Here is an 18277-nt window from a genome sequence, read left to right as displayed (position 1 = left end):
TTATTGTATCGCCCCTTCTCGAACGAATGATTACATCATCCGTTCAGGGGTTGTTGGGATGCTGCATCATTCTCGCGCCTACTCAGCCTTGGATTAAGTCGATGCGTGATGCTCACCCTTGCTATGCCAAAATTCATAATCCGTCAAGTTCGGAAGGAGATGAAGATAAAGAAAGAAAGAAAAAGAGAGAAAATTAATTTAATAGCGATACGCTACCATTACCCTTTGCAAATCTTTTCACACTTTCATTTTATCTATAAGAAAATTTATTAGAAATTTATATTTTTATAAATAAGAAGAAGAAGAAGAAGAAGAAGCAGAAGAAGGAAAGACAAAGATCTAGGAAGCGTAGGAGTTCTCTCTTCGCTCAAGAAACTATTAGGCTGGCGAATAATTCATGCGGGGTCGCAGCCCGCCAATCCGGTGTCGCACAAGCTTCTCTTCTAGACTTGGGCAAAGTGCATTCGAAGGGAGAAGAAAAAGGGAGATAGAGAGAGTGAGAAAGAGCGAAACGAAAGAGCGAAACGAAAGAGCGAAACGAAAGAGAAAAATAAAGATAGAGAAAAAAAAAGAGAAAGACAGATTTAGTGGAAAAGGGAATAGAGTGACACTGAGAGAAAGAAAGAGAAAGAAATTTACACGCACGCACGCACGCACGCACGCACACACAAACAAACAAACAAACATACATACATAGACATAAAATACACAGAGAGAGAAAGAGAGAAAAAGAGACAAAAGAGTCTAGTATAAGGCTATAGCTGTTGGCGTAGCAAGTCGACCTCTCATCCCCGTTGCCCCATTCCTGCCTTCCCCCAACCTTCCACCCTATCCTCTATTCCGAAAGCTACCCCCTTCTGCAGCGTTTCCTCTCTCTTTCTCCCTCTATATATATTTATATACTATATATAGTATGTATATGTATACATAATATATATATATATATATATATATTTCTATCTCTATCTATATTCTCCTCTCGAGCTCGTCTCTCTCGCGTTCTCCTTTCGTTCTTGGTCGATCTCTCTTGGTTGTACAGTGAGTCCCTATATCTCTATCCTCGCTCAGTACGGCACAACCACCCACCTATCCAACCCACCGACCGACCATACCACACAGTAACACCCCGACCGACAGATCAATACCAACCAACTACCAAGCTGCTCTCAGATTATCATTCTATCCGTCCACTTTGAAATCGAGTGACTACTCTCTCTCTCTCTCTCTCTCTATCTATCCTTCCTTTTCGAAAGAGAGATGGAAATAGAAACATAGCAAAAGGGAAATATATATATATATATATATATATAGAGAGAGAGAGAGAGATGGTGAGTCGTTGCTGGTCAGACGTGGCTAGAATTTGATCATCGAATAGCTAGATAGTACTTTACCAAGGTGTACCAGACGAGAAAAGTTCAAACAAAGTCGATCGAACTAAGTTAAGCTTAACGTTAGCAACAGCTTCAAGATATGATTTGTAAGTTTAGCTAGTGGAGAAAACCAAAGAGTGGTCAGACAACTGCAACTATTTCCTCTTCTAAAGATATATCTTTTTTTTCATTAGTAATGATTATTAATCATTGTTATTTTCATTTACTATGAAATAAAATACAAATAATTAATTAATTTGATAAGGGAAAAAAATGTTTGAATATATTTTTGTTTACTTAATCAATTTTTGCATTCTTGTTTACTTTACCAATACGATTCTTTATTCTTTATTTATTCCTTTTCTTTCCTTTCATCTGTTTTCTTTTTCATTTTTCACCTTCCACAAGTTGAACGAGCTTATGATCGCATCATACGCGTTACGTCAAATTAAAGAGCAACAGGTGTCTCCGAGCTGATCATTCGATGTACCTACCTACTACGCGCTAAAATGCCAGCAAATCGTTGTAACTCTTTCGATTTGGAATTAAAGCCAGGAAGCTTTTAAAGAATTATCAAATCGTTAAATCTTATCAATAGCAATTAGAATGATGATCATCGTATCGTTTCTATCCAAGATGAAATATTAGTAAGGAATTTTTGCCAGAAATGATAATTCATATTACCCCAAGCACAATTATTAATTTATATCCAATGTTTTATTCAATTCAATTTCTTCATTTTTCTTATTGAGCAAACTCTTCTGAGAGATCATCCAGTGTTTCTATGTGTATCATTTGTTAATAACGTATATTTAGGATAATATTAGAGTGCATAGTTAAAGTGCATAACTAAAGAATTCATTAGTTTCGAATGAAATTAATATATGCGAAAAATGCGTAGGAACACGTTCTATCAGAGCGACCTTAACCATTTTCTGCAAGGACGGACAGAGAGAGAGAGAGAGAGAGACGGACGACAGAGAATAGAAAGAGATAAAGATAGAGACAAGTGCACGTCACTGTCTCTGGCACCGACAACGTCACGGAGGCGCCTCTAATGACGTCAGTACCATGTCGAATGAGATTAGGCTTGTTTGAAAGCTTTATTTGCTGCCCACGCATTCTCTATCTTTCTTATTTCTTCATTCTCGCCTGATAATAAAAGTTCACGTTAAAAAAAAGAGGTTCAAAGTTAATTAATTTCGCCAAATTTTCAAGATCAACATCATAAATTACGTCTAACAAGTAAAAATAGAAGGACAAACTATTCTCTGATAATTATATACATTCAAAATATTTTGTGTGGCCTAAAACATCTAGTCTTCTTTCATGTAAGTCAGAGACGTTAAAAGATTGGACACCCTTGAATTCTAAAGGGAAATATAAAACTTCTTCGAAATTTCAAGCTATTTTTTCTTGTTCTTTTCGTTTGAGTATGGACGTAGTAGCATTGACCTACTGACAAGATAAATATATCCATCAAAGTTTTTTTTTAGATAGTCGATACTATGCAAAGTCTTTGGACTATGAACTAACAATTCGCTCTACATCTGTAGACGTACTTTTGAGTTATACTTGGAATAATATTCTTCCTTTGCGTATTATACAAAAAAAAAAAGAAAAGTAAAAATACATAGAAATACGATTATTCATAAAATCCCGTTTTCCTTATTGTCAAGGAAACAAAAGAAGGGCAAAATACCTTAAAGATTTGAAGGTATGTTTCGCGATAGGCTGCTAGAACCCCCGTGCATATCCTCCTCACAGTTATTCTACACCAGTATTATCTATACATACAAGTATTATACATATGTACGACGCGACACGAAATGAAAAAGAACGGAACAAATAAACGAACGAACGGACGAACGAACGAACGAACAAACGAACAAGAGAGAGAAAGAGAAAGAAATTCGTTGGCGGCGCGAGCATCCACGGCATAAATCGGCTGAAGGGAAAAGTTTTTGGGTGCGGAGAGTTAGCAGTCGGTATCTCGCACGGTGGTGGTAGTAGTGGTGGTGGTGGTGGTGGTGGTGGTGATGGTATGGTGATGGTGGTGGAGACGGTGGCGTCGTCGTCGTCGTCGTCGTCGTCGTCGTCGTCGTCGTCGTCGTCGTCGTCGTCGTCGCCGTCGACGTCGACGAACACGTATATACATAGGTGTTACATACGTAGATACGTAGGTAGTACGTACGGGGCCATATGTGTATGCGGTTTTATCTGGCGGTACTTGGGGATGTTGCGGGTTGATTTATCGCCTGTCGTTGCCATGGAAACCTCAGCGTGACCGGCTTGCGCGACACCCTCATATCCGAGTCGACTCTGCTTGCTTTCCTCTCTCTCTCATTCTAACTCACTGAGCTCTCTTTCTCTTTCTCTTTCTATTTCTCTCCCACGCGGGTGTATGCGCGCGCGCGCGTGCACCACCTTCTCCTCTCCTTCTCCTCTTCGCTATCATCGTCTCACGGTTTCTCTCACACTCTCCTATACACTTCGTATTTCGATCCTTCTCTCACCCAATTTTCATCTCTCTCCTTTCCTCCCTCCTCTACCTATTCTCTTTTTTATCTCCTTCAAGCAAGCAAGCAAGCAAGCAAGCAAGCAAGCAAGCAAGCATACAACCCATCTCTCTTGCACCTTCCCTCTTCCTCATCCTCCACCCTCTTCACCCTGTACCTACTCCTCGTACTACTGCTACTACTCTTTCGTCTCTCTCTCTCTCTCTCTCTCTTACTCTGTTTGCCGTCCTTTCTTGTTACCCTCTCTTTCCGCTTTTACCTTTGTCCCTCTCTAACCTCATCACTATGACGTCTCGACGTACCTTCCCTATCTCTCTCTCTCTCTCTCTCTCTCTCTCTCTCTCTCTCTTTCTTTCTCTCGAGCTTACTTTAACTCCCCCACCTACAGATCTCATCCCCCTTTTGTAACTTCTATCTCTCTCGTTTCCTCGCTCGCCTATCTCACAGGAATTGTCCTTCTCTTTTCAATTCTCTCTCGCTTTCTCTCTCTTTAGGTTCGGAACTCTCTGCACCTTCTACTATACACTCTGTCTGCTCGTCCCTTCTCTCTCTTCCTCTCTTCTCTGCTCTACTCTTCTCTTTTCTTCTCCACTCAGTCAGTCTATCTTCTTCTCGTTTCCTTTTCTTCCAATTTTTTTCTCCCCCTTTCCCAACCCTTCCCATTCTCTCTCTCTCTCTCTCTCTCTCTCTCTCTCTTTTCCATCGACCTCTTGCTTCCTCCATTCCTCGTTGCCCATCCCATTCTACGCCACACTACCTCCTCTCCTTTCTCTTTTGTACTTCGACTCATAACCACCGTTGCTCGCTCTCCTTCGCTTTCCATCTTCTACTCCCTTGGGTTTTACTATTTTTTATTTTCTATCACTCTCTCTCTCTCTCTCTCTGTCTCTCTCTCTCTCTCACTCACTCTCATTTACTCCCGTCCCTCAGCCCCTTACTCTTTCTTTTCCTCTTTTACTTTCTTTTATTTTCTTTTATTTTCTTTTATTTTCTTTTATTTTCTCTTGTACTCTTTCTTTCTCGCTCTTTTATTTTTTTTTCTTTCACTCTTTTTCTATTATTCTCTCTTACTTTCTCTATCTCTTTCTGTGATGCTTGCTCTTCATCATGGTCACCCACCCACTCCTCATTTTTTTTTCTCTTTCTCACTTTTCCATCTCTCCAATTCTACTCTCATCTTCCCTTCGATATGCACCCCTTACCACTATCAGTCTCTACTCCTACGTAGAAGGTTGAAACCCCCTGGAGAAACGTCAAGGAGCTGACTACTACCGGCACAAAATTCTCTTCAAAGAAAAACTTTTACGTACTTACCCCCTTCGCTCTATTTCTTTTTCGCTTCCTATTCACCCACCATTCCTTTTTCTTCTTCTTCTTTTTTTTCTTCTTCTTCTTCTTCTCCTCCTCCTCCTCCCCCCTTTTCTTCCTTCCTTCCTTTTTAGTTGTTCTGCAAAAGCCAAAAAGTTTCCAACGATCATCTAACACGTTCGCACTTTCCATTTTGTCCTTTTTCTCTTTTGAAAATCTTTCCTTTGTTTATAGTAATTGTTAACAAATTAATAACTTACGAAACTATAAATGTTACGTAACGTAATCGCAATATAAGATAACCTATTATTGACCTATCTACAGGCGAACCTATAATTACTTGGCTAATCAAAATTTGTCTCTTAATATTACTTAGTAATTTTATACAAATTATCTCTAATACTCCATGTCCTTTGATTTTTCTTTTTTCTTCTTTCTGACTATTAAAATCGATTAGTTGTAAGTATTATTAATTATCTTCGACAATATTGCGATGATAAAAAAATAATTAAAAGAATTGAAACTTACAATTGTTTAAAAAATATTAAACAATCGTTGATGGCATCGAAGAAACACCTAGGAAAAATTTGTATCAACCAAAACTTTCATTATCGACAGATTGTGTATGAAACGTACGATTATCTTTTTTACAGTTTGTATTATATCGAAGGTAGGTAAATGAAGTCTCTAATTTGTCGACAGTAGAAAGTTTGTTCACATGGTAAAACAACAAATACAGAAAATTTGAACAATTTCGAAGCAAACGATTGATATTGAAAACTATTTTTTAATCTAAATCAGAGAGGAAATAGTTTCTTTCAAAAATCGTTTGTTTCAAAAACATTGTTAAGTTGGACAATTCAACAACTGCTTTAAAAACAATGTTGAAACTTTGTGAGGAACAGACGCAAAGTGCAAAAAAAATGCAACAGGATGAATGAGAATCGATAATGATGGCAAAGAAAAGGGAACGACGACAAGGAGATGAAGAAAACAAATAAAAAAACATCATCAAGAAATCGAGCCACTGCAGTTTTTCAAGAGAGATAGCATAGCATTGTTCGAGAATGCACTTTTCATTGATACACTGAAAATTCGAAATAAATCAAAAATGTTCATAATGAACAAATTTCTACATAGTGGATAACCACAAACATTGTAAAAAGAAGGTTGAATTTTACACGGTTCTTTTTAATACTAGATTGCCCGAGACTTTGTATATACCTATATATACCGGAAATTAAGAGGGAGGTAGGAAAGATAACGAAAATGATTAAAAAACGCATTCATATGTTGTACAAAAAGTCAACACACACAATTCTCAAAAATGTTATCATTATATACATAGTTTTTTCAAAATGACTTGTATATATGAATGAACCGATTGGTATCGGTCGGTTTATACATAGAGACGTGCATACAAATTGAGCTATATAAATTGAAGCTGTGTTTGTATGCCTAGGCAAAATCGAAAGTAATCTCTTCCGATTAGAAGATCTATTCACATGTTAATCCTCGAGGTGACTCGTTATCGTCGAAACAATCCATTCTAATCTTCTAAGTCGAAAGACACGTTCGCGGTTTTTCCCTCTTTTTTTTTATTTATCCTGACAACTGCGTATCGGACATGCGTTTCAATTACTAATGTGAAATTTATGAATAAAATTAGAAAAAACATTGAAGAACAAAATCTACTCAAGTAGAAGAGTTGGTTAATGCTCGTGCAGAATACTCGTATTCGTATTCACGTTCCCCATGAAAGAAAAAAATACCTTTCAATCTAAAAGTGTTCACAATCGCTAAAGACTATTACTCGATTCGATGTCACGAAGCTTGTCTTATCTTGTGGAAATAAAAACTAAATAAAAATGACAAGAAAAAACATTAATGATTTTTGTTTTCCTATAAATAAGCTGCCACCGACGCATCGTACTTATTAGAATTGTGTATTTACGGTTAAAGAATCTTTCTTATGTTAGTTTCTTGTCATGTCGCCATTTAAAAAAACAACTTTCCTTTTCTTCCTTTTCGTCGTCAGTACTATTTACTTTCAGGTAAAACTCTCACGATTATTATATCATTTAATCAGTATATTTATTTATTAATGATAAGTATTATATATTTAGTCAAATAAATTCATTAGAATATTTCTATTTTATAAGTCCATAAATTTAATAATCATTTTCAGAATGTCGAATCAACGATAGACATTTTTGGAATACTTGAAACACCTCGACGCATGTATTGTCAATTTAATTGCGTCGACATAAACACTTGGAATTTTATTTGGAATTCGTTGTGTTTAAAAATATGTCCCGAATTGGCATTGTTTGTAACTACTACAAGTCCACCAATGACAATGACAAGTTTTATACCGAAACAAGAAACTACAACGACGATATCTACAACTGCAATCACTTCGTCTAATACACCTTTGTCAAATCCATCGTCAAATCCTTCATCGAATGCAGGGCAGGCAACAACGGCAGCTTCTTCTTCTTCTTCTTCTTCTTCTTCTTCCTCGTCGACAGGTTCGACAACACAATCATCTTCTAGTGTAAGTGGTGCAAGTACGAGTACTACAATGATGATGGGTTAATGATTTGAATAATATTATTTTATTATATTGTTTATCATCTCATCAGAGAAATACAAGATGGCATTGCGTGTTCAAAATGATTTGATTATGATCAAATTTAAGTTCATATTTCTACTTTATAACATTTAATAATAACAGATGCACTTTTACCTGTGTAATTATTTCTTCTTTTTATATACTAACAATAAAAAAAAAAGATTATTCCTTTTTCTCATAGTCTTCTTATAAAGTTATTTAATATATATAATTATGCGTATTGCATCGTCCAGTTGAATCGTAACGTTGAACGTGTAAGTTGATAACGAACAACAACAACTAACGTGATAAACGACTAAAAAAAAGAAAAGAAAAGAAAATAAAAGAAAAGAAAAGAAAAGAAAAGAAAAAAAAGTAAAATAAAGATTACGGTGGATCGACGTGTAGAAAAGGAGACCTTGCTCTCGTTGTGAAAGTTAACGTGTCGTGTACGAGCTATTACGAGAATCTTGTGCCCTCTCACTTTCTGCATACGTTTATGGGAAATTGATTATCGATGAATTACCATTTGCCGATCCTCGTAAAACTTAATTAACACTGATTACAAGAAAGACGGTAAGACAGGTTACTGTGTTAATGACCGATAAGTTTCGATTGTTTAACTCCACGTAAAAGTAACGTCTTCGTTGCCTTATATTATTAAGTTACTTAATATTATATGAAAAATAAATAATATATAGAACAAATACAATAGAAATAATAACAAATAGTATTAAAAAGGGAAAAGGGAAAAGGGAAAAGAGAAAAGAGAAAAAACGATCACACTCTCTAACATAAGAGAGGTGCATCGAGATCTGCAAGATTGCGCAGAGAACGCGTGCGACGAAGCGAAAGTTGATCTTTGCTACAACAAGTCGGAATATGGTTCTTAGCAGAGATAGCCTACGATCAGGGTCGAGTTGTTGAAGTACTCGATGACCACCCTGTAATTCAGACAATATTATAGTTAGATATTATCGAAACGTGAGAAGAAAGAAGAAGAAACTTTATCTCGTTGTACTTGTACATTATTGTATTTTTTCAACTTACAATTAATTTGGAATAAAGCAATAATCCTGTTTTTTTTTTTTTACCTTAAAAAACAATAAAATACGACTATATAAATTTCACTTGAAAAATTGCTAAAATTAAGATCCACCTTTTTTTCAATTGAATTATAAATAATGTTTTCACTTTCTATAATGAGAACACGAGTAACTATTACTCCAGCATTGTTCCGTATTAATTACAACGTTGACGAACGTTGACGAACAAAAATTGGATGAATACATGCTTACGCAGATACATAAGTACTTACGTATGTACCTGTAAGTATGTAAGTACTTTGGAGAAATTCTCTGGTTCGTCTTTTACAATCTCTTACGAAACAACGAGTTGAGCTCTCGCGTGTAGATTTATTAACAGAGAGGTAGGTAATTGTTGAAGAAAAAATCGTATCACGAGACCTGATCCGTCCTACTTACAAGAGACGCCTCTCTCCCTCTTTCGCCTCCCTCCCTCTCTCTTTCTCTTTCTCTTTCTCTCTCTCTCAATCTCTTTCACCAACTTATGCTTGATCGCCTTCTTCAAAAGACTCCTTTCTCTTCTTCTTCTTCTTCCTCTTCTTTTGCGCTGAAACAAATTTAGAATGAAGATTGATCAGTGGCAATTTTCTACAACAAAAGGAAACATATTGGTATCGTGTGTTATTTTATTACATTTTAAAAGATGATCCTACTTTTATTATATCAAACATACATAAAAAATATATATAAACCGATGTTTTCATTCTTCGGATAAATGATCAAAAAACAGAAATATGAAATAAAATATTGTTAATAATAATAATAATTTTTCTATTGGCTCTTTTTTTCTCTTTCTAATCATAGAAAGCTAGAATAGAGAAGGTATGATCTTCGATACTGCCACTTTCGGTTCTGCCATTCATGAAGGATATCGTTTTCAACGTGCTAAACGGACATACGTACCTAGGGATAGTCTTTCTTGTATCGACTTTCAAACGTGTCGCCTCTATTGGAAATAAAAATATCTATATAATGAAACAGAAAAAAAAGAAAAGAAAATAAAGTAAACAAAAAAAGCTACAGTTATTAAATTAATACGTTAAAAACATGAGACAGAGATAATGAAATGTAGAAAATAAAATTTGGGTCAGAAACGTATGAAATGCCAAGGTCTGATATCTTTTTTTTTCTTTTTTTTCTTTTTTTTCTTTTTTTTTCTTTTATGTATGTATAAGAAGAAAATGCATTTCGTGTAAGTGTAATACTTTTTCTTCTTTCTTTTTCTCTTTGTACATATTATGCTGTAGGTGACTACAGGTGATCGAGTTTCGGATTCTGTAATCTGGATTTTGCAATAGGTGGGTGTAAGTACCTTGAGAATAAAGGAACACGGATTTAATATTGCACAACAATGCAGAAGGGCTTATCGGTTTCCGTTGTTCGCGTCTTGTTCAATAAAAGCATCAAATTACTATCGACCAAGTTTCCTTTCCTACAAAAAAAAAATAAACTCTAACTTCTTTAATTGAAATAGATTCGAACAATTTTGTTCTATCCTTTAAAGAATTATATATAGTATAGTGTGGGAAAGAAAGAAAGAGATAAGAAATGGTTGCTTTGTCAGGATGCGTGCATCTAGCGCGAGGATGACGGAACAAGAGGCGACCGTTCGTTGTTTGTCGTCGAGCTATTGTTGTGTGTGAGCGTGTGTGGCGAAGGAACAAGCATAAGCTTGTTGTATGACGCATGATGGCCGAGGGTGGGAGTAGAAGCATCCGGTGTGTGTTGTGTGGAGCGTGTGTAGCGAAGAACAAGCGCAAGCTTGTTGTATGACGTCATGATAGCCGAGGGTGGGAGTAGAAGTATCCGGTGTGAGTTGTGTGTGAGACTGATGACAACGGAAGGAAGGAAAGAACATTCAAAAAAAGGCGTTTTGGAAAATACCAGAAGGAACTGCGTTACTAAACGACGCAGCTGTTATGACAAGAAGAAGGGGAGAACGCAGAATAAAGCAGGGCCGAAGGAAGGGCGAGTTTCCGAGTTAGCGAGTTGGCGAGTTTGTGAGTTTTGATTAGTGAGAGCGAGTATAGAAGGAGATAGTAAGAATAAAGGGTAATAGTCGGAGCGATTTTTAAGTTAGCGAATCTTTGTAAGAACATTGTGAGAAAGCGCGTTAGAGAGTTTTGTTAAGTGTTACATTATTGTAATAAGTTGAAAATATATTGGTTAATTCTAGCAGCGGCAGTAACACGTGAGATTTACTATTCTTAACAGAATAAAACATAACCCAAGTCCCACAAAATTGGGGGCTCAGCCAGGATGGAGGGTCTGTTTCGTAACATGTTCCACAGTCTTACAACGCCACAAAAAAAAATTAAAGAGTCAGAGTAAAAGAGTAAAAGAGTAAAGAGAATTGTGATGTTGGGTGGCATAACATTCGGAGTCAAATGTTGTTAAAAAGGGGGGGGGGCTGGAATGTGGAACGAACGCCTCCATGCCAAACTTATCGGACATTCGTGAGAAGGATTGGTCGGTGGGCCCTGGATAGCTCAATTGATTAAAGAGCAGTCGCCCGGAAAACAAAAGATCCGTGGTTCGAATTCCGGTTCCAGTCAGTCCAGCGGTCCAATTTTTTTTCACGAATCCCACAATAGTGAAAATGTTTTCTCAATTGTATACAATCTTATTGATTATATAATAATTATAACGATTTAATGAAAAAGAAAAAGAAAAAAAACGCATTATGTCACTCGCGTATGCTCAAGTTAATACGTGCGCATGCGCTCGATCACCAGTGAAACCTGTTTAAAAAAAATCATTCCAAAGGAATTTCCGGAGCCGCCCCAATCAAGGTACACAAGATAAAATCTATCTACCATCACCAAAGGTAACTTATGTCAAAACCTTTTTAGGCTAATTTCTAATCTTTAAAATGGAACTAATTTAGGAAGAAATCTTTTGGTAGGAGGTTCAAACTCTTCTCACCAAACTTAAAACCAGAAGCTGTAAACTTAACTTTCGATAGTATTTTCTTTTTTATTATGCACTAATAAAATCCGTATTGAAACGCACGAATGAGTGCACGAATGAGCGCATTAAAGAACGGATTATGTACCCTCAAATTCTCTTGGATACGTTTAACCGGCTGTTAAATTTCTTTCATGTCTGCTGTCTCTTTTTTCCTTTTTTTCTTATCTTCTTTTTATATACTGATTTTTGAAAGTTACAACACTTTTGTTACGATTTATCAGACACTTCAAGTAATGGAACGAAATAAATTCCTGTAAATAAAAATATTATTTGTACTTTTTTGGTTAAAAGTTACATCTCATGTAATTACTCGGATGAACTTTAGACAAATTCAATAATACGAGTCATCTCTTTATAATGATGTAAATCATTTTGGAAATAATTATATAAAAATATATATTAAGTATCAAATTGATGATGAATTTAAATGAAGACATCTTGGAGCTTTGAAAATATTTGTAGTAATGGCTCAAGGTAGTAAAGGCTGACCGGTTAAAGACAATTCATTCCCGTTATTATACTTTCTATCGGAACCGTTCGACCATGTAATCTCAGCAAACCTTCATTTTCTTGCAACTAATGTACTTACGAATTAATACACAATATCTATCTTTGTTTCTCTTCAAAAGATTTATATGCCTTAGCACGAAAACAAAGGTAATCAAAAGTATTAGACAAAGATAGAGATCTTTTCTAGAAAGAAAGAAAGCAAGCAAGCAAGCAAGCAAGCAAGCGAGATAAGTTTAATAATTCATTTTCATTCATTCAACTACTCGGTAATAGCACTTTATTAATCACGTCGTAACTTTATTTTATTTCTGATACCCTCTTAAACTTTCTTACCTATTATCCACAGTTTAGATAATTTTACGATGCAATAAAAGCTTATTGTGATAAATGAGAAGCGTCAACAAGACGATAACACTTAACAATTATCCTATAATTATATCCAATTTAAAGGAGAATGTTGACGAATCCTCGAGACAAGGTAAATGTCAAGTCATGCTTGACAAAAGTGTATTAAAGAAAAATACATACGCGTGTTGTATATACACTACTAGGTAAAAGTAGGAAATATAAAGTATGGAAATACTGATTTCTATGAAAATCAGAAATATTGATTAAAATACTTTTTTCCATTTGACGCAACCCTCTTTACCCAAGCAAATATTTCCACTATCCCAACTGTGGATTCTATACGACTATATATGAGATTGTTAGGATTGCATCTTTTAAAAGCATTCATATTGAAACTTTTGGCCGGTAGTGTATCTGTGTATACTGACTTACGTAGGCGCACATGTAGTACGAAATTGTGAAGGGGGTGTAGAAAGAAAGAGAGAGAGAGAGAGAGAGAGAGAGAGTGAGAGAGAAAATATCACGAGGTTGTTTAACGAGCGTGTCCTTTTTAACCGAACAACTAAGCACGCTAACCATGGACCCTCTAGAAATAAATAGATCGATATTGGGCAAGAGATCGTAGCTCGGGGCTCTTCCATTTGCTTGATTTAAATTTAATCGATAGTTTAGTCAAATCGAAAGAAATCCGTAGAGATCTTTATCCATCTAGAAAGTCTTATTTAAATCTTTTTAAATGTCTTTTAACGTGTGAACCAATTAAAAGAAAGTCAATAGTTAACTCATCGCAGCTAATCTGTTTTTTACAATTTTTCTTAGTTTATCCTTAGTAATATTGTGCGAGTTTCGTGAGAAAGATCTGTTATCTTTTTCGATAATATTCATTCACACCCTTTCACTGTAATTTTCATTTCGATACGTATATTATATTTTAGATAACTTCCGTTACTAGAAAGTAATGAGCTTTCACTTTTGATTATTTAAGATTGATATTATTTTGTTGATCAGTGAGTGAGTTGAAAAATGTTGATACTGATCACAATTTTGCTTAGAAATATTGAGCTAATAAAAAGCTATCATATTGTTTAATTGTTATATTTGTTATTGCAGCAAAAGCTTTGTCAATGTCCATCCAGTTATTTGAGATAATCGATGCTCAAATTGAGGGCAGCAGTCGTGTGGCGCTCGTTTAGAGAAAGGAAAGTAAAACGCGAACGGTAGCTACACGCCTTTTCCCTTCTTTTTTCTTCTTCTTCTTCTTCTTCTTCTTCTTCTTCTTCTTCTTGCTCTTCCTCATCTTCCTCATCCCTTTCTCCTCCCTTTCTCCTCCTTTATTCATTCAACCGACTCCATTCTCATCTCGTACAAATTATGCACTTACTTACATACACTCACTTCCTCATGTAAATGTTCTTCTTTATCTACTTGAAAAGATTACTCGAGAAAAATTCATTTGTAAATGAATTCACTTGTCATGATTCCCATTCGTTTAGTATCCATCTAAGGATTCAAAACAGGTTTTCCTGTGTTCTTTTTAGTATTCAAATTGGAGAAAGAAAAAAAAGAAGAAATGTATATACTTACTTTCAGTTTGGCAGTATATGTACAAAGTAAATGCTTGCATACAAAATATAATATATCCTTTCCATCTACCTGAGATAAACGAAATAGACCATTTGTAGAGACCATTTGTAGAGACCATTTGTAGATATCCTCGTGCATACAATTTCTCTTGAAATTTGACCTTTTGATTAGAAACAACAAGAATAATTATTACAATTAATATGTGAAATAAAAATTTCAAGCAAGTTATTTTATTTGAAATGTATAACAAAATTACTTTCATGAGATTCATAAAAATAACTAAAACCTTGTTTATATACAATTATGGCTTAGCATAATAAATAAATAGACTTTGTAAATATATGAGTTACTTATCACTTATTTATAAAATAAGTAAAATATCCTTTTAAGGATTCGAAACTGGTTATTTTTTATTTGAAATGTTCGAAATGTAAAAAAGAAATAACAGGAAAATGAGAAAACTGTCAACTGAATAATGGAATATATTCATCAGAGATTCATAACCATACTTATACACAATTTTAATTGACTATGTATATAAAAAATATGTATGTATTATACTTACATACATATAAAGTATGTTCTCCCCACCTGAGTGAGATGAAAGGGGTAGACCAAGTGTAGACCACTATCGTCGTCTCTCCTACCTCTTCGAAATCTCGTCCAATTCGAACGAGGCAACTGTCGAGAAGGTTGCTTTTCGGGGGAGCCAGCACCAATGCTGAAAGAAGAAAACTGAGAAGAATAAGAAGAATGTCGAGTAGTCGTGTAAAGGAACAAGGAGTACACAACTATGCTATGAAGGCTTAGCTATTATAAACCGGTAACCGAGTTTAGCAACTTTCGAGTTAACTGGAATAACGCGTGACGGTCAGTAAATCGTCGACGGGAGTGAAAGAGACAACATAAGATACAACATAAGATATTTTATCCGCAAGCAAGTATCAAACTAGAGCTAGCCGAAAGGAAGCTAACAGTAGAAGCTAACAGTAGAGAAGCTAACAGTAGAAGTGAACAAGATACGTTCGACAAGTAAACGCATTTCTGACTCTGCTGCCTGCCTAGTGCTCGAATCCCTCAAGTGTTTCCACAGGATTCGAGCGATAAACACGCGAGTGTTATCATCCAAGTGTTATTTTTACTTTAATTTATTTCTTTTTTTTCTTTTTCTTTTCATTTCTCAACTTCTCCAAATATCTCAAACTTGCAAACGTGGATCACTCGGTGAAAGTTTAGCGCAATGTTCAAAGGGTGAGTTTCATATCTTCTTTCATATTTCTTGTCTTTTATTTTCTTTTATTTTCTTTTATTCTACCTCTATATGAGGTCATGTCAACTAGGATAAAGTAACTAGATAGCTAATTTGAAAAAACTACCGCAAAATTTGGGAATTTCATGAAACTTGGTTTATCTCTATCACGCGAGATGCAGCACGTTAACCTCCTTGACTACTACGTAAAGTGAAAGGAGAATCCGTTATGCATCGCATCGAGAAAATAATCCTTAATTTTAGTTTTCTAAAGACATGTCTCTTCTTCTATTTTAATGGTTTGTAAAATTTGCAATGGTTTTTAACAATTTGAATAAATGTTAAGAAAAAAATCATGTATAATTAAGGACCCAGGAAAGATTTGCAAAGGAAAAAGAACACAAAATTAAGTATATCATTAGAAAACTAATTGCAAGACATTATCCAATCTTTTATCTATCGAGGAAACGATGCAAGAAGAAGAATTTAACACGGAAGGTCCAGCTTCTACTCTCTTAAAGATTATGTCATAATCCGCAAGCACGTAAAATAGTCTGCGATATCAAATGGGAGGGAAGAACTTTCGTAATTCCATTACGATGCACCCTTATGCAACGAGGAAATGATTCTTGCTGCATCGTCCGTTTTTCGCTTACACGCTAAATGACTAACTTGTAAATGATTTTTATCGTGTTCAAATTAACGAATTACTTGTTTTCATTTGATCTTTAAGATAAGAAAATAAAAATACAAAAAACAAATTTCATTGAAATTTATAGAAGAAGGTGACTTTCACCTTCTATCTATTGGAATAAATAGTAATAAATTTAAAAAGAGAAAACAAAGAAATAAATAAAACTATTAGCATTAACTAACTATTAAACATTCATTTTTCAATAAAATACCCTTTCACCGGTGAAAGAAAATTCGCAGTTATAGTTTCTAATAAAATAATTATTAATAAAATAATCGACCGATCAAAAAAAAAAAAAAAAAAAAAAATGTCGAGCAATAATTTAGAGAGAGAGAGAAAATAGAAGATATTAGTAGCGAAGCTCTTAATCACTGTCCGCCTACACGATAGTTGCATTGAATCAAAAGATGCTACAACAAGATAGTCAACTAAAGCTTACACTCACCATAGGCATCGACGTTTAAATCGCACGATCGTTTCTCCAACGTGCAACTAACAACGTGATCGAGACAAATTAATACTTTCATAATTCTTTACTTTAGTTGTACAAAATTGTCTCGAACATTGTTGATATTATTACAATATTTAACATTTTCTTTCATAAGGTCAATAGAAAAAAACTTTACCACGTTTAACAATATAAATTATTATTCATATGTCGTGTTAAGAAAAGAACAAAGAAAAAGAAAAAACAAGAAAAAAAATCAACGGAGAAAGTTAAACGGATATAAAAATATCGGTAGGAACAAAAAGCGCATCGTTTCCCGAACCTTTTCGCTTTCTTGCCATTTCCGATTTCTCGTATCTCGACGTGATCGGAATAACGTTTTGATCCGTGTGATTCGTTACGAGCTCTGATTTAAATCTTTCATCGATTGGAACAAAGAAATAGTCGAGAAGAAGAAATCGATCGAGCGAACAACGATCGATCGATTGACAACAAAGATTAATCCATTGTTAGAATAAACGATTATTTCCTGTATTATAATTGCATAAGTATTGAAACATTACATTGTTATTTAAACAAAAATACATAAACAGAAATATAATAAAATAAATAATACAAAATTGGTAATGTTTCTTTTTATGTTGTAGATTCGCGAGAACGCGGACCGCGGTAATAGGTGTAGTAGTAATATTATTACTGATTGGGCTCAACGGCCATGATCACGTATGCGAAGGGTTACAATATCAACCCGTTGAAATTTATGAAAATAGCGACGAATGTGCTTTGATCCTGGATGGTCCTGGAAGGACCAGTGTTTTCGATTACACTTATAATTTACTTCGTGGAAATTTGTAAGTATTATTATTATTTCTTTCTTCTATCATACATTTCACACATGTATTTTATTCTATAAATAACTATAACACAAGAATATTTTATATGTTAAGGAGGAAACGATCGAGTTCCGTTGTGACTAAGTAAACGAAACATAAGACCCCGACTTTTACTTTCACTCTTGTATATACTAAAATACATTTATCGTCGATCGCCGATAATGTAGGGACAAAATATATTTATCTTTCGTATTTCATCTTTCTATTGACTTTCTCTGACACGAACTGCAACACCTGATAAACACAAACGATTTAATTAGTTGTAAAAAAGGAAAAAAAGGAAAAAAAAAAGAGAAATAAAAATTAATTAGAAATTGAAATCTATCTACTATATAGTAGATAGATATGCTCAAGAGAAAACCAAGTAGAGAATAATTGATGAAAAAAAATTAATTGCTACCACAAATGTGTCATGATGGCGGTGGTAATGGAGGTGGTGGTGGTGCCTTGCAAATACCTTCCATTTCTGTCTTTACGAACTCGATCGGCATGGAGTTTATAGTTTACTTGCATGAACGAACATAAGTACACTTTACTTACTTACGCACGAATGCCTGTTACGACAGTACAAGAGTATTACGTAAGAGAATTCTCAAAAATTATGTGCGTCTTATTGCAATGGATTTCGGTTCGTTCCAATTGAAAGAGAAAGAATTGAGTATTTTACGTATTTTACGTATTTTAC

At 34.9% G+C, this 18277-nt stretch overlaps 2 protein-coding genes across 2 annotated transcripts in view; both read left to right on the top strand.

Moving 5' to 3' along the window:
* Window positions 1-18277, top strand: part of cysu (peroxidase homolog) — a 90919-nt gene that overhangs the window by 63040 nt on the left and 9602 nt on the right. Inside the window, exons 1-2 of the mRNA XM_015333438.2 lie at window positions 14034-15559; window positions 17347-17550. Of these exons, the coding sequence (XP_015188924.2) occupies window positions 15549-15559; window positions 17347-17550 (215 nt within the window). The 5' untranslated portion in view covers window positions 14034-15548. Of the gene's footprint in view, window positions 15560-17346; window positions 17551-18277 lie in introns of the transcript that reaches the window.
* Window positions 5285-7953, top strand: LOC107073024 (uncharacterized). The gene is made up of 2 exons (XM_015333410.2): window positions 5285-7251; window positions 7386-7953. The coding sequence occupies exons 1-2, from the start codon at window positions 7186-7188 to the stop codon at window positions 7794-7796; spliced, it is 477 nt and encodes a 158-aa protein (XP_015188896.1). The 5' UTR covers window positions 5285-7185; the 3' UTR covers window positions 7797-7953.

Source organism: Polistes dominula, unplaced genomic scaffold (assembly GCF_049000335.1).
Source record: "Polistes dominula isolate Pdom_NZ unplaced genomic scaffold, Pdom_raw_medaka contig_74, whole genome shotgun sequence".
NCBI classification, from domain to species: Eukaryota; Metazoa; Arthropoda; class Insecta; order Hymenoptera; family Vespidae; genus Polistes; species Polistes dominula.
The sequence above is the reverse complement of the archived record's forward strand: the minus strand, read 5'-3'. Positions and strand labels throughout refer to the sequence as shown.

Bases quoted from the DNA above. Each gene is read 5' to 3' on its own strand.
- LOC107073024 (XM_015333410.2), top strand. From the start codon at position 7,186: ATGTCGCCATTTAAAAAAACAACTTTCCTTTTCTTCCTTTTCGTCGTC. The intron at 7,252-7,385 runs GTAAAACTCTCA...AATCATTTTCAG, and splicing joins TCAGTACTATTTACTTTCAG to AATGTCGAATCAACGATAGA.